At 41.0% G+C, this 17,334-nt stretch overlaps 1 protein-coding gene across 2 annotated transcripts in view; it reads left to right on the forward strand.

The window, feature by feature from the left end:
* LOC137439526 (cell adhesion molecule 2-like) overlaps positions 1-17,334 on the forward strand; it is a 132,557-nt gene that overhangs the window by 66,520 nt on the left and 48,703 nt on the right. For both annotated transcript variants that reach the window (XM_068135357.2, XM_078768115.1), the window contains exons 6-7: positions 2,623-2,713; positions 9,806-9,978. In XM_068135357.2, coding sequence (XP_067991458.1) covers positions 2,623-2,713; positions 9,806-9,978 — 264 coding nt within the window. The remainder of the gene's footprint in view (positions 1-2,622; positions 2,714-9,805; positions 9,979-17,334) is intronic.

The following is a 17,334-nucleotide window of genomic DNA, read 5'->3' on the forward strand; positions in this document are numbered from 1 at the left end:
GTCTCAAAATAAGATGTTTTTATTAATCTTGAAGTTTTGTCCAAAATTGAACTTTTTGGAGGCAAAAGTGAATGTCACAAACTCTTGATGGACCATATTTTTTCGTATTCAGCACAAGGCTGCAACGTAGCATCATTGGCTGTGGGTGCCACTGATGCAGTGTTGCCTTTAGGTTAGAGCAGTAATTTATAATTTGTTCAAGGTGCTGGTGAGCTTCGCGAAGAACACTGTGGGATCTATAACATCCACTAACTAATGCAGGCAGAAGGGATGTCCAGTTTAACGTCCATCCGAGGGACAGCAGACACATTGATGAATCACACTGCATGTGAAACACCAGGATGACAGTTTATAGCTTGGTCAGGATTCAAACCCAGGGTAGACATCTCAGATGTGTGTGTACCTCTAGGCCATCCTGCCAGCCCTCTCGAGGTATGAGACATTGTCATGGGATTGTGGTGCAGGTCGACATGCCTCAGGCTGCCTCATTATCCCAATATGACTGACACTGTTGGGATAACATGCAATGGGCAACACTGAGATACCAACAAGGCTCAGTAGAGAAGCACATATCCCAATGGCTATATTTAATCTGCAAAATCATTAGCTTCTTCCAAATCTTTCATCATTAGTTTATACGAATAGCACATTGGATGCTCTTTGTTTATATTTTTTGAGCTTGTTGCTGTGAGAAGGTGCAACCACTTGTAATAGTCGATGGCAAGCAGATTTCAGGTCCTCCAAGTATTTTGCCCTTAGTTAGTGGGTAGGAGCAAGGGGGTGGGGGTGGGCTTTTGTTATTGTAGAGAAGTCTCTGTTACAACTGTTTAAAAAAAAAAATCAAGAGATCTTTAAAAACAGATACTTCATAAAATGTTGCTAACATAGATATTTTATAAAATGTTCCAAATGTAGATACATTCCAAAATGTTCCCAATAATTGGTTCACGAGTTATCAAACAGTGACCACTATATTCGTCATGGGTGTGTGTGTGTGTCTGTCTGTCCGCAGCATAACCACCCGATGATATCATCCGATCTTGATGAAACTTGGGTGGGAGGTTGATATCATGATCTAGTTGTGTCCTGCCGAGAGTGGGCGTATTGCGCCCATTGTGGGCGGAGCCACGCCGGAAAAAGATGTCTTTTTAGGGGGTAATTGAGTTCAAGCTACATCGTCTCTGAGGGAGTTGGTGGAATCTGACAGGGGTTTCGGTATTTGGTTAGGCCAATGTCATGTGTCTAGCCCCACGGAGCTCGATTTTTCATTTTCGCCCCAAGGTCAAGGTCACAAGGTCACAAAATTTAGAAAAGTCGATTTTTGATGGTTTTATTACATTGATCGCTTCCTGATTGGGTGAAATGTCGTACATGATCTTATATTATCACATACATCATGAAATACAAGTTTTCCAACAAATTTCAGAATCTTCGACCTTTGACCTTTGAATGTCACAAAGGTCAAATTTTCAAAGTTGTCGGAATCGAACCGAATTTTCGGTATTGTGTAGCTAACTAACCTCATAACTGATTATACATTATTTTCTATCTCATTTCAAGATCGGTACCCTTCGTTTTGACATTTCCAGGCCAGCACCACACACAATTACGTACAGCTGGCTCTTAAAGGCCTGCGCACGCAGCGCATTGGGGCCCTTTGTAAATAGGCATGAACACCGCATGTCGGGGGCCGACACCTGCCACCTGGGCCCCCGACCCCTCAGTCCGGGCCTGTTTCGGTTATAGTCCGTCCTTTGTCATTGAATACCGCTCGCTTGTGAACCATCGTCATCTCCTGACTTGTGTTTATATATTATTGTAATTACTTTATATAATGTTCATAATATAGATAGTTCAAAAAATGTTCCAATATAGATACTTTATAAAATGTTCAAAATACAAATATTTTATAAAATGTTAATAATTTCGATTTTTTTTTTTCATTTCGAAACAGTTTAGATACAGTTTAGCAGCCTGATGTCTTCACGATGTATAATAACCTTTTAAGAAAGCAGGAAAGTCTTAAGAGTATCCAAATTTGGAGCCTTCCTCGGCACCTATCAAAGCAATGACGAAACAAAAGCCTGATTACAATATCGGTCTCCTTTGCGACTGACTTTGGTGAACTGATCAATTGTGCATTTATTCAACAAAATGTGGAAATTCTGTTCAATTGCGATGATACTTCATTCGATCAATGTCTGTGCCCTCGACCATTGTTCTTCCATTCACAACCAGACTTGAGGCTCTGCTGGAATTTTAATTGCTTTCAAATATCCCAAAATGACAAATAATGGCACATTGAATAGCAACGAGACTTTACTTCATTTTTGTTTTCTTAAAATATCATGAGTTAATGATTTGCATTTGCATTTTTGCACATTGATGATATCAATTACAACCTAAAATGACTAAATCCCATCGAGGAGTTGGGTTTCGTTCACCTGCAACTGGAACACCTCGAGTCAGGAATAAGCCTCAAAAACTTAAATCACAATTCATTGATTGTTAGTATTTTATATGAATAATCTAATCTCGTTTAATATATACGTTTGAGAATACTAATGCTGGACATTTATTGGTAGGGCATGAACCATCCTGCTGCCTGGTTTTGTCTTGCAGATCCCCCCCATGTCTTTGTGTCTGCGTCCAGCTCACGCCCTCGTGAAGGACAAAGGTTGGAGTTGAAGTGTGGCGTCCAGAGCAATCCACAGTAAGTCTGCCTCAGTTGGTGTTCTTCTCTGTGCTTGCTGTGAAGAAACCTCACAAGGAAAGACAAATGCCAGACTGTAGCAAATGAGCACATGTAAACGCCAAAAGACAAAATGTTAAACAACATTAATAAATCACAACCTTCACTTTTAAAAGCTGGTCGAAGAGGTACTCTTAATAATGGTGCCCTGCTCGGTGGGCACTCTCTGTAATTCCTCTTTCAGAGCCGGATAAATGATTGTCCTTGCAAATGTCCTGCAGAATTAGCTATGATATATTTTTGCATTCAGCAGTCATCTAACGAATCATGCGCTCCTATTTTAGAAGCTTATATGGAAGGTGTGTTACAAGTGGTGTGCCAAGGCCTCTGATTAAGTGGACAGTGTGTCATTGTCTTTTGACCATACCTTTTCCATTTCGGTTTCGACTCAAGTAAATCTTAGCAGTTAATGTGTCATTTGCTCCAAATACTGCTCACTCTGTAGTTGTTGCTCTTGCGATTTGCCTTTCTCTTTTTGTTCACTGAAATTTTTGCTGGAAATTTTTATACTTGCCACATTCAAGTTATGATTTGGGCAATAGATTTAAATGTTACATGTTTCCTTTGTGAACTGTTATTATTTTAGATACTTTATTTATTTGCTGTGCTTTCTTTCTAACACATTCCTATAAAATGTTACGAATCTAAAATTTTCATTAAATGTTCCCAATGTAGATATTTTATTAAATGTTCCAGATGTAGATGCTTCATAAAATATTCCTTATATATATATATATATACTTTATAAAATATTACTAATATAGATATTTTATAAAATGTTCCTAATGTAGATATTTTATATAATATTACTCATTTAGATATTTTATAAAATGCTCCCAATATAGATACTTTTGGGAATGTTCGTAATATAGATATTTTATAAAATGTTCCCAATATCAATATTTTACAAAATGTTACTAATTCAGATATTTTATAGCATGTTCCCAATATAGTTACTTCATAAAATGTTCCTAATGTAGATATTTTATAAAATCTTGCTCCTATAGATATTTTATAAAATGTTCGCAATATAGATACTTTATAAAATGTTACTAATATAGATGTTTTATAAAATGTTACTGATATAGATATTTTATAAAATGTTACTCATGTAGATATTTTATAAAATGTTTGCAATATAGATACTTTATAAAATGTTACTAATATAGATGTTTATAAAATGTTACTGATATATATCTATATATATAAAACACAGTTTGTGTGTGTGTGTGTGTGTGTGTGTGTGTAATGTTACCGATAGACTCCTAAACGGAGAGGCTTACGTGCTTGATATTTGGCATAGACATGGCCATTGAGCATGGGACGAACATGGCCGAACTCAAAATATTTGACGGTCCATATTTTTTATTCATATTTACCTCAGCGCATTTCAGCGAAGTACCCACTAATCTCAGCCGGTTCCAGAGCAGCTCGCTGATTCGCTCAGAGCGATCACGTGATGTTCCATTCCCGCCGCCAGACTGATTCGCTCAGAGCGATCACATGATGTTCCATCCCGTCACACGTCACACGTTTTTTCACCTTTTATGCGATCGTGTTTTGTATCGATTTTGTGCGATATGAATTAAATGTCTTTGAAACAGCTGTGAAAAGTCTTTCCACAACCCTTCCGTAACCGATTGGAGCAGTTTATTGCTGCACAAAACGAGATCCGTGAAGCGAGTTGGTCGAGCCGTTTCGCTCAGAGCGATCACGTGATGTTCCATCCCGTCACAACGTCACAAACGTTTTTTCAGCTTTTATGCGATCGTGTTTTGTATCGATTTTGTGCGATATGAATTAAATGTCTTTGAAACAGCTGTGAAACGTCTTTCCACAACCCTTCCGTAACCGATTGGAGCAGTTTATTGCCGCACAAAACGAGATCCGCGAAGCGAGTTGGTCGAGTCGTGCTGACCAAGATGGCGACACGGCGGCTTCACTTTTCACGGAGTATGAGCGTTCTATATATTTTCAATTCAGTGCGCCCGTGATTTGCGGCATAGACATGACCATTGGGCCTTCACGGTGTAATTTGTGCGAGGCTTTTGTCCGAGTGAGCTTGAGTCGAGAGGGCGAATGTACGGGTTGGGAATGTACGGGTCTCCCTTCCCCCGCCCGGAAACGCCGGTACTGGAGGACGTCAGAGGATCGGTGAGTCTCCAAATCCGCTTCGTGCTGTTGCGAATATGCAGGAATATGTCCGATTGTTGTGTTGCTCTCCGACCATGAGAACTGCAACGTCATTGTTGATTGGCCATCCCCTTCCCTCCCCCTTCCCCCTCCCCCCTCCGTCCCCCCTTCCCTTCCCCCTCCCCCTCCATCCCCCCTTCCCTTCCCATCCACCCTACCCCCTCCCCCTTCTCCCCTCCCCCCTCCCCTTCTCCCCTCCCCCTCCCCTTCTCCCCTCCTCCCCTCCCCCTCCCCTTCTCCCTCCTCCTCCATTTTCCCCCTCCCCCTCCCTTTTCCCCCTCCCCCTCCCTTTTCCCCCTCCCCCTCCCTTATCCCCCTCCCCCCTCCCTTTTCCCCCTCCCCCTCCCTTATCCCCCTCCCCCTCCCTTTTCCCCCTCCCCCTCCCTTTTCCCCCTCCCCCTCATTTTTCCCCCTCCCCCTCCATTTTCCCCCTCCCCCCGCCCCCTCCCTTTTCCCCTCCCCCTCCCCTCCCACTTCCCCCTCCCCCTCCCCTCCCCCTCCCCTCCCACTTCCCCCTCCCCCTCCCCCTCCCACTTACCCCCTCCCCCTCCCCCTCCCCTCCCCCGTCCCCCTCCCCTCCCCCTCCCTTCCCCCTCCACCCTACCCCCTCCCCTTCTCCCCTCCCCTCCCTTTTCCCCCTCCCCTCCCCTCCCCCCCTTCTCCCCTCCCCCACCCTTCTCCCCTCCCCCACCCTTCTCCCCTCCCCCCCTCTTCTCCTCTCCTCCCCATTCCCCTCCCCTCCCCTCCCCCACCCAGCAATGCCGGGTACTTCTGCCGGGTCCCCCCTCCCCCTCCCCTCCCCTTCCCCCCTTCCCCTCCCCTCTCCCACCCCTCCCCCTCCCACCCCTCCCCCTCCCATCCCTCACCCTCCCATCCCTCACCCTCCCCATCCCCCCCTCTTCCCTCTCCCCTCCCCCCTCCCTCCTCCCTCCCCCCTCCCCCTCCCTTCTCCCCTCCCCCCTCCCCCTTCGCCCCTCCCCTCCCCCCTCCCCCATTCCCCCCTCGCCCCTCCCCTTCCCCTTCTCCTCCCCCCTCCCTCCTCCCTCCTCCCTCCTCTCCCCCCTCCCCCCCTCCCACCCCTCACCCTCCCCATCCCCCCCTCTTCTCCCCTCTCCCCCTCCCCCTCCCACTCTTCTCCCCTCCCCCCATTCCCCTCCCCTCACCTCCCCCCCGTTCCCCCCCTCCCCTCCCCCGCCCAGCAATGCCGGGTACTTCTGCTAGTATTTTATAAAATGTTACTAATTTAGATATTTTATAAAATGTTCCCAATATATATACTTTATAAAATGTTACTAATATAGATATTTTATAAAATGTTCCCAATATATATACTTTATAAAATGTTACTAATATAGATATTTTATAAAATGTTCCCAATATATATACTTTATAAAATGTTACTTATATAGATATTTTATAAAATGTTCCCAATATATATACTTTATAAAATGTTACTAATATAGATATTTTATAAAATGTTCCCAATATATATACTTTATAAAATGTTATTAATATAGATATTTCATAAAATGTTACGAATATAGATATTTTATAAAATGTTACTAATATAGATATTTCATAAAATGTTACGAATATAGATATTTTATAAAATGTTACTAATATAGATATTTCATAAAATGCTACTAATATAGATATTTCATAAAATGTTACTAATATAGATATTTTATAAAATGTTACTAATATAGATATTTCATAAAATGTTACTAATATAGATATTTCATAAAATGTTACGAATATAGATATTTTATAAAATGTTACGAATATAGATATTTTATAAAATGTTACTAATATAGATATTTTATAAAATGTTACTCATATAAATATTTTATAAAATGTTACGAATATAGATATTTTATAAAATTTTACTAATATAGATATTTTATAAAATGTTACAAATATAGATCTCTATATATAAAGGAGGAGAGTCTGTGTGTCTGTCTGGATGTCCGCTTATAACTCAAGAACTACACATCGGAGAAAAGTTTTAGACACAGATTCGGAATCAGCATAAAATTCCTGTGGTTATAGGCTACTTTTTATTTTAATATCAATGGTTTAAAAAACCGCGCCAGCTGCAATTCCATGGTGTAGTTTGTGGCGGCGCTATTGACCCTTTCCGATCCCATGACGCATTGCGGTCCGATTCGCGATAAGGTCTATGCACTATCACCGACACTTTTCCACCTTTTCCATACCTTTTAATCAGATTTAACTTATCGTCCATCGTAACCACATTACGCTTGGAAACACTAGCATTATCCTTCTTCGGACCCATGGCTAACACAGACACAGTAAAGGAATACTGTACGTCGCCTCTGTTTTGAATGAGAATCAGCGGTTGCGCGTACGTACAGTATACTGTACGTACATATTTATATATTTTTAATGTGCTTTTTAATGTATTTTAAATTGTTTTTTAGCTTCTTTTATTGTTAATTTATGTACTACTTTATATATTTTAAATATATTTTTAAGGAAAACAAATGTTTTCACGTCCGTAGGAGTGACGTAATGTCGCACATAATGACGTTCGCTGCCCGGTCATGAAAGAAATTATGATTCTCTTGACAAAGTGACATGCAGATCAGGCAGTAAACCTCTCAACTGAGTTTCTCAACAGTCGTCAGCCTCAATTCTAAAATCCTTAATTTTCATCCTATTGACTTGAACTTTGAATAGGATTTACATATCGGCTTACTGAATGAAACTACCAACTATTTTTGAGATCGGCGTCGGCCAAAAGGTCAACGTAGGCCAAAGGTCAACCACTTTTTTTTTTAGTTTCTAAAATCCTCAATTTTCATCCGATTCACTTGAAATTTGAATGGGATTTACATATCAGCAAACTGAATTCAACCAACAACTATTTTTGAGATCACCATAGGCCAAAAGAGCAACATAGGCCAAAAGTCAACAACAATTTCAAATTTCTAAAATCCTCAACTTTCATCTGATTGACTTGAAATGTGAAGAGGATTTGCATATCAGGTCACTGAAATTGAACCACCAATTCTTTTTGAGGTCAGCGTAGGCCAAAAAGTAAACATAGGCCAAAGGTCAACAACTTAAGGTGAAGTTTTTTAAATCCTACATTTTCATCCAATTGACTTGAAATTTGGATAGGATTTGCATATCGGGTCACCTAATTCAACCACAAATTATTTTTGAGGTCTAAAGGTGAAAATATCAATATGGGCCAAATTTCTAAAATCGTCAATTTTCATCTAATTGACTTGAAATTTGAAGAGGATTTGCACATCAGATCACTGAATTAAACCACCAATTATTTTTGAGGTTAACATAGGCCAAAAGGTCAACAACTTATTTCAGGAATATTTCAAGACATATTTCTGGCGCAGGGGCAATCAATGAAGGTTGTAGGCCTGAACTTCACAGAACAAGTGTTTGCCCATGGCCAGCTGTACGTGGGCTGCTCGAGGGTTGGAAAACCAAGCAATCTTTATGTCTTGGCACCAAGTAAGAAAACCAGAAATGTTGCATACCCAGAGGTTTTGAGAAATTGAAAATTGAAAAAACGTCATGAAGGAAATGTACTGTGATATTGCTCTAAAATATACATGTTCTTTTCATCATATATTTGTATTATTCTTATTCAACCCGGACGAAGCCAGGTACCTCAGCTAGTATTTTATAAAATATTACTAATATAAATATTTTATAAAATGTTACTAATATAGATATTTTATAAAATGTTACAAATATAGATATTTTATAAAATTTTACTAATATAAATATTTTATAAAATGTTACTAATATAGATATTTTATAAAATGTTACTCATGTAGATATTTTATAAAATGTTACTAATATAGATATTTTATAAAATGTTACTCATGTAGATATTTTATAAAATGTTACTAATATAAATATTTTATAAAATGGTACTCATGTAGATATTATATAAAATGTTACTAATATAGATATTTTATAAAATGTTACTCATGTAGATATTTTATAAAATGTTACTAATATAGATATTTTATAAAATGTTACTCATGTAGATATTTTATAAAATGTTACTAATATAAATATTTTATAAAATGGTACTCATGTAGATATTATATAAAATGTTACTAATATAGATATTTTATAAAATGTTACTAATATAGATATTTTATAAAATGTTACCCATGTAAATATTTTATAAAAAGTTACTAATTTATATATTTTATAAAATTTTCCCAATATCAATATTTTATAAAATGTTATGAATTCAGATATTTTATTAAACGTCACTAATTTAGATGTTTTTCAAATGTTCCCAATATAGATACTTTATTAAAATGTTCCTTTTTAGATAATTTATTAAATGTTACTTGTGTGGATATTTTATTAAATGTTCCCAGTGTAGATACTTTCTTAAATGTTCCTTGTGTAGATTATTTTTTAAATGTTCCTCGTGTAGATACTTTATTCAATGTTCCTAGTGCAGATACTTAAATGTTTCAGAAGAAGGTGCTTACTTTGTCAATTTTTTTCCTTGGTGTTCTCAATGTTTTATTTGATAACCACATGCTCCTTTGTATCGCTTTTCACACCTTGCTGTCAAACAATCTAATATTATCCATCTGTCTATGCTATCTGTCACTTCTTTGTCATACTGTTCAAAGGAGCTCATTACTGAACCTGATTTTTATTCCTCTTTATCCTTTAAATAGGATTTAATGACATAAATTGGAACACAACCATTTTTTGATTAAAGCCTTTAATCAGATACCTCTTGTCTTCAACACCTACTCATTGCACTCCTCATCCCTTTTCTTTCACATATTATTTCTGTCTTTGTCTCCTCCAACCTCATGCCCTTTTTCTCTTTAGACCCAGTTCGATACATTGGTTCAGACAAGGAGCCAACCTACCTGAGAATGCTGTCATCTCAGACAGACATCTCTTCTTTGTCTCTTTGAATGAAACAGACAATGGGACGTACACCTGTGTGGCAGAAAATTCTCTTGGACAAGCCCAGAGTGATTATATTCTCGTCGTCTATGGTGAGAGATGCTCGGGCAGAGTAATGGTCTGTTGTCCTTTGATTACTGACATGTATGATCATATGATATCCAAAGTCTACTTGCACATGGAATAATGAAAGTGGATTATTGACATGACATTGGACAGTGTGATGCTTGTGCTGGATAAGAGGGATTGAGCAAGAATATGGAATAAAAAAAACAAATTCTCATCCATAGATTATTTTTACGGCACAGCCCATAGCGCAAAGCCGTCTAGAACAGTGTTTGTCCGTCTGTATGTATGTATGTATGTCCCCTCAAACGTATACCAATCAGAGCTGAGGATCTGGTCACATGACAGGGAGATTTTATTACGTTTAATATCATTACGGCAGTACGGCGGCTGACTCTCCACATTCTGGCATTTTGATTCCAATTTCGTTCAGGCCGAACATATCGTCGAACCTGTCATATATCACAATCAACATGCTCGACCGTAACGTTTTTCATTCAGCGTGAAACACAAACAAACCGATTGTTAAAATGACCATAAAATATCGAAAGCATCGGCGTTACATCTCTTGCAACAAAACGGTACCGTATAGGCCTTGGGCTTTACGCCTACCCTTCGGACCGCTTCGGACAAATTGAGCTCAGTTTTCTTATTACAGGTGTGAATCGTTTCAGTAGTATCGTTTTCGTAATAATAATAATAATATAGTAAATATGACCATAACACTTTAATCCCAATGTCGTGAATACAAAGTTAATGGGTTGAAGCGGTGTATGGTTCATGAATCAATGATAAGCGGTGTACAGACTAACAACAGCGGAAGTAAGGAATTTGCCTCGGTTTTTTGATAGCATGTGATTAACCCAACCCTTGTGGGGTATAATCTAGATTACAGTAGATCTTCCCTCAGTTCTGTAAGTAAAACTTACCTCACGGATGTCGGGATTCCTCCGAATTTCTTTGTCTAATGTTTGAAACAGCAGTAACGACCGTTTAAAAAGCTAATCATATGTGTTTGTGGTTTATAATATTTTACAAGCCCAGCTAAGCTAGTCTAGAGCATAAACCGGTTTGTGGTTTACGGTCGCTGTTGGACTTTCGGTCTTGTTTTCATTGCATAAGGTTTACAAAAAAACTTGATATGCAGGACAAGGACTTTAGACGCCATCATTGTAGTTTTGTGTTCATAACCAGAACAATGGGCACATCATCAAAGTACATTGGATTTAAAGCCATGGTTACAGCATCATGGCGCAAACACTCGGACATGCCATTCAACTTCCGGCAATTATCGGATTAAGGCTTTTTTTGCCCTGAAAGTGGTGGATTAGTGAATATGCAATCACGGCTTTTATATTAATGCCTCAAATGTTTCTTTGAATAACTATGCTATTCATATTTGGTGCGTGCACACAAATTTACTTTACATTGTTTGCTGCTCTTTTTTTATTTCCTTGAACACTACTGGCAAGTCTGACTTGAAGCATAACACCAAACAGGGTGCGCAGATTGTCCAAGGAGATTGGCAATTACTGAAGGCTAAATGATGCTTGGCTTTGCACAATACACTGATGTTCAGAGTTAAACTGCAGCAGGAATACAAAGCTGGCTTTCCCAGAAGTAACTTTGCCAATGTATCGGCACAGAAATAGCTGTGTGAGGTGGAGATCTGATTCATCCTCCTTACATATGCTTCAGAAAATTGAAGCTGAAGTTTTGATTGTCCATATAACCTGGGATTATAATTTGGGAACAACAACGAATCTGTTCTTCACCTGAAATTCCTTGAAAAATAGAAATTGCGTGGGTGTTGTAGGGGGAGGGGCAGAGGAGGTAGCATTATTTCTGTGGTGAACTACAGTTGGTGAATGCCATTTGTATCTTCTGCTGATTAGGCTGTAGTAGGAGACAATAAGTGTGGTTAAGGTTGGACAAGATGTTGCAGATAAAACGAGAATGGCATTTGGTAGAGTGTATACTTCCACCAGGCTGAACATTTTACGATTTGTATTCCACTGATGGGCCGGATCTGAATCAGGACCATTCGTCCTTGTCACACCAAAATCGAATCGCCTTGTTCTTGTCACCTACCCAACCTGTCCACCAAGTTTCGTCCAAATCCGTCCATAACTTTTTGAGATATCCTGCTCACAGACAGACAAACAAACAAGGGTGAAAACATAACTTTCATCCACCTTTATTGGTGGAGGTAAACATGTGTTTGTGATGACAGAATAATGAATTCAGACACTTTGAGTGGTTACCTAAAGTGGTGGTGGGAGTTGTCTCCATGCCATCATTCACGTGGACAAGGTTACAGTATCTGAACTCATTTCTTCAGATTGTTTGCTGCTGTTTCACTGATAGAAATGGATTTTATTTAGAAAATTTTCGATCATTATATCGTCTGTGCGCATGTTGAACTGGGAGGGAGTTCCGGGTTCGGCCTGCACCCTAGTTCTATGAAGGCAGTTTCTGTGCCATCGACACACTGCCCCCTGTAGGTCAGAGTAAGTAGGAATTTATAGTTTGTGCCATTGCTCCCCATGCCCCAGAGAATCCAGTACAATCCTCCTCTTGACCTACAAAGCCCTCCATAACCTGGCCCCATCCTACCTGACTGACCTCCTCTCCAGACACACTCCCACCCGCAACCTCCGCTCTGCTGGTACCGACCTCCTGACCCCCCCTCCCCCCCCCCCCCCCATGCGGACCAAATTCAGATTCTGGGGGGACAGGGCCTTCTCCATCGCTGCTCCCACCCTCTGGAACTCACTACCTCACACCATCAGAGACTCCTCCTCACTCACCACATTCAAAACATCACTCAAGACCCACCTGTTCAACACTGCATTCAACATTCAACCCACCGCATTTAACCCCTGACTATCTCTTCTCCTTCTCCTTCCTTTTGCTTTGACTATTTACCTATTGATTTTTGTCTTTTTGCACTTGTTTTTTTGTACTCTGTCAAAGTGCCTTTGGGCTTCTTGAAAAGCGCTATATAAAATAAATGTATTATTATTATTATTATTATTATTATATGGCCACTTACCTTTTTAGGTCTAACAATGCAAGCAGGAAGTGCTGTATCGTCTGGCACCTTGTCCTTTGCAAAGCATAATAAGTTATCTTTTCCATCTGCAATTTCATAGATGTTAACAACAGTGTTACGTGCTCCTCCCCAAACCCCGGTCACGGTGTACCTCCGAGCCCCGAAAGGAGTCACGGCAGAAAGATGTGTTATAATGTGTGTCAATGACCAATGGTGAAACCACACCAACCAATTGTTACCAAAAACATGTATTGTATTAAGGTCACACAAGTATAACAGCACAAGTACAATATGTTTCAATTGCACCACAAAAATACCATATAATTCCTATGATGGTACCATCAGTTTCTTATTCAATAACTCACTGTGCTCCAAGTGAGCGAAAAGAACATTCCCAAAGTCACTGTCCCGGCACCAAGCCAAAGTCGATCCACGCTCCGGTGATCGCAAGAAAAATGTCGAATCGAGACCAGAATCCAAATCGGCTGACAGTCAACGCTGCCAAAGAGGCGCAAAGGTGCACCCAAAAGGCGACTGGGAAATCACACCTTCGGGTATGAACGTTCAGCGGCTCCCAAACAGAGAACCACAAATTCCCAATTGAAATCCACGTTACACTCGCAACCAGGCTAACGGCTGGGTGCGGTGAAATGGCTGGAGCGAGGTGAAAAGGCTGGAGTGATGCGAAATGGTGGGGGCGATGCGAAATGGCGGGCGGGCCCGTACTGGAGGCGTACCTGCTCTCCAACGATTCTCTTCAGAATCGACCGCAAAACCCGACACGCAGGTTTATCTGTCACAGCGATAACCACTCTGTCACAGGAATCCCTTTCCCAGGAAACCCAAAGTTCGCTCGTGACCCCCGTTCGCCATCGTCTCCTCGAGACCTCAAAGCAGCTCGGCTTTTCTTCCCGACCTCACTTGCTCCGCCTTTTTTTCTTCCTCCTCTTCTTCTTCCGGTTTCTACCGATCCGCTTTCCGGTTTCTTTTAAAACACTAATTTTTTACCTTTTGAAAACAGTTATCTCCATTTCACTTAAACGATAACAATAATAGTACGTGGAACCAAAAATGCTTACAGTGGATGAAAACCACAACGACGGAAGTGACGAATCTGTAACACTCCCACCCTCAAGAAAGAAAGTTGGAACATAGTGAAATATTCATCTTTTCATGCAAAAACCCTTTTTAACAAACAAAACTAAAACTCACACCCAAATGATCAATTAGCGTGAGCAACAATAATTAATATTCCCGAGAAGAAAGCAACAAAACTTCCAAACAACCTACAGGAATTTTCAAAGTTGGTTTACTCTGGATAAAGCATCAGCAACGACATTGTCCCTGCCCTTTACATGATCAATTTCCAAGTTGAACTCCTGCAAAGCCAAACTCCATCTCATCAACCTCTGATTTTTATTTTTCATTTTTTGAATGAAGGTTAAGGGGTTGTGATCAGTGAAGACTTTTGTAGGAAAGGTAGTAGTTCCCAGATAAACCTCATAATGCTGAAGCGCTAGCAGGAGAGCAAGGGTCTCTTTTTCCACAGTGGCATAATTTGCCTGATGTTTGTTAAACTTTTTCGAATAGTAGCACACCGGGTGATCCACGCCATCACCATCTTCCTGTAATAGAACTGCCCCAGCCCCCACATCACTTGCATCAATGGCCAACTTGAATGGTTCTTGAAAATCCGGGGCTGCTAGGACAGGAGAGCTCATTAATATCGCTTTGACGTGGGCAAAGGCAGCCTGGCATTTGTCATCCCAAACAAACTTGGTCTCTTTCCTCAGCAAATTCGTTAAAGGGGCTACCACATCAGAAAAATTCCTGCAGAACCGCCGGTACCAACCAGCCATACCCAAGAATCTCATAGGCTCCTTCTTCCCTTTTGGAACGTGGAAGCGATCAATGGCTTCTATCTTGGCTGTCACCGGTTGCACCTGACCCTGACCTACTACATGGCCTAGGAACACCACCTGTGCTTTTACAAACTCACTCTTAGATAAGTTGATGGTCAACCCTGCCTCGGTCAGTTTCTTGAAAAATGCATGAATTTGTTTAAGATGATCCTCCATGGTCATGGTGTGGATGATGATATCATCCAAATAAGCCTCCACCCCCTCAAGGTCTGCAATAAGCTTATTAATCAGCCGTAGAAATGTAGCAGGCCCGTTTTTCAATCCAAAGGGAAGAACCTTGTACTGATACAACCCATTTGTTGTGACTAAAGCCGAGATTTCCTTGGCTCTATCAGTAAGAGGAATCTGCCAATATCCTTTCAGCAAGTCAAATTTAGTTACAAATTTAGCTGGGTCCATTCTATCAATAGTCATCAATCCTCGGGATGGGATATGAGTCGGTCTTGGTCACTGCATTAACCCGTTTTAAATCTGTACAACAGCGAAAACTGCCATCGGGTTTGGAAACCAACACACATGGTGAGCTCCATTCACTGCTGCTTGGTTTGATGATGTCATTCTCCAACATATACTGAACCTCCTTCCGAAGATACTCCATCTTCACAGGGTTCATCTGATAGGGGTGTTGCTTCACAGGAGTGGCTTCCCCCACCTCAATATCATGATATACCAAGTCAGTACGACCAGGTACATCTGTGAACAAATGTGCAAACTCCAAAATTAGGCTGGATAGTTGTCCTTGTTGTTCCCTCGTCAAATGACCTAATTTCTCATCTAAATTACTCAACACCTCCGTGTTCGTCAATCTGGGACAAGCCTGGTCATCAATGTTATCAAACTTCACACCAGCCTCAACCTCTGGATTATCTTGCACCCCGACTACAGGCACGACAGGTGAGACAGGAACCATTTTTTTCACAGGTTTCCTCTCATAATATTTCTTCAGTCGGTTGACATGACACAGCTGCTGCTTTTTCCGTCGATCGGGAGTTGTCACCACGTCATCTGTTTCATTAACCCTCCTTTCGATTGCATAGGGACCAAAATACCTAGCCTGTAGTGGCTGACCTGGGACAGGGAACAACACTCACACCCGGTCCTCAGGACTGAAATGTATTATCTGAAATTGCTTGTCATGCCTCACTTTCATTTTATCCTGTGTCACTTTCAAGTTTTCTCTCGCAACTTCACAAGCCTTTGCCAATCAGTGCCTAACCGTTGACACATACTCTACCACTGTCGACTGCGACTCCTCCTGTAGCCACTCTTCTTTCACCAATTTCAATGGTCCTCACACTGCGTGTCCAAACACAAGCTCAAAAGGACTGAACCCCAATGACTCCTGAACAGATTCCCTCGTAGCAAACAACAATAAGGGTATTCCCTCATCCCAATCCTTGTCACATTCAAAACAATACGTTCTGATCATATTCTTCAATGTCTGGTGAAACCTTTCCAAGGCCCCTTGGCTCTCGGGATGGTAAGTACTTCATCTTACTTGCTCCAATCCCAACAGGTGTACCACTTGCTGAAAAAGCGTTGACATGAAATTGGAACCCTGATCAAGTTTTTGACCTGAGGATGACCTGAGGTAGGCCAACCAACAACAACAACAGGCATTGTAAGGCCATTTTCCCTGCAAGAGCGGGGGTTAGCCTTGCGGTCCCCATGACAATCTTCTCCATTTCGCCCTATTTTCTGCATCTCTCCTTGTTAACCCCCTTGCCCGCATTTCTTCTTCCACCATCTTTAGCCAAGTCTTTCTCGGTCTTCCCCGTCCTCTACTTCCTTCTACATTCATTTCCATCACTCTTCTCAACCAGTCACTTTCATCCTTCCACAACACATGACCAAACCATCTCAACCTGTTCCTCTTCACAGCATCAATCACAGGCTCTATTCCCATCATCTTTCGCAAATCATCATTTGTCTTCCTCTCTCTCAACGATACTCTGCACATCCACCGAACCATTCGCATTTCCACCCTTTCCAGCCTTCATTGCTGCTCTATGTTCATTACCCATGTCTCGCTCCCATAAATCATAACACTTCTCACACATGCAGCATACACCTTTCCCTTCAGCTTCAACGACACTCCCCTCCTCATCAGCACGCCACTCAGTTCCCGAAACTTCTTCCATGCACATCTCACTCTTGCAACCGTTGCCGAGTCTGATCCACCTTCTCCATTCAGCATGTCTCCGAGGTAGCAAAATGTTTTCACACCTTCCAGCTTCACGCCGTCTTCAAGATCCAACTCAACATTTCCTCCATCTGCAGCTCCCTCTGTGCACACCTTACATTTGAATGTAGCTGCCACACTGGTTAATGACCCTTTCAAACCACTACATTTTTGATGAACCCACTCAGCACACATTGTACATTGAATGGAGTTCATTCCGACA

This window comes from Myxine glutinosa, chromosome 14 (genome assembly GCF_964187855.1).
Source record: "Myxine glutinosa chromosome 14, kmMyxGlut1.1, whole genome shotgun sequence".
In the NCBI taxonomy this organism is placed as follows: Eukaryota; Metazoa; Chordata; class Myxini; order Myxiniformes; family Myxinidae; genus Myxine; species Myxine glutinosa.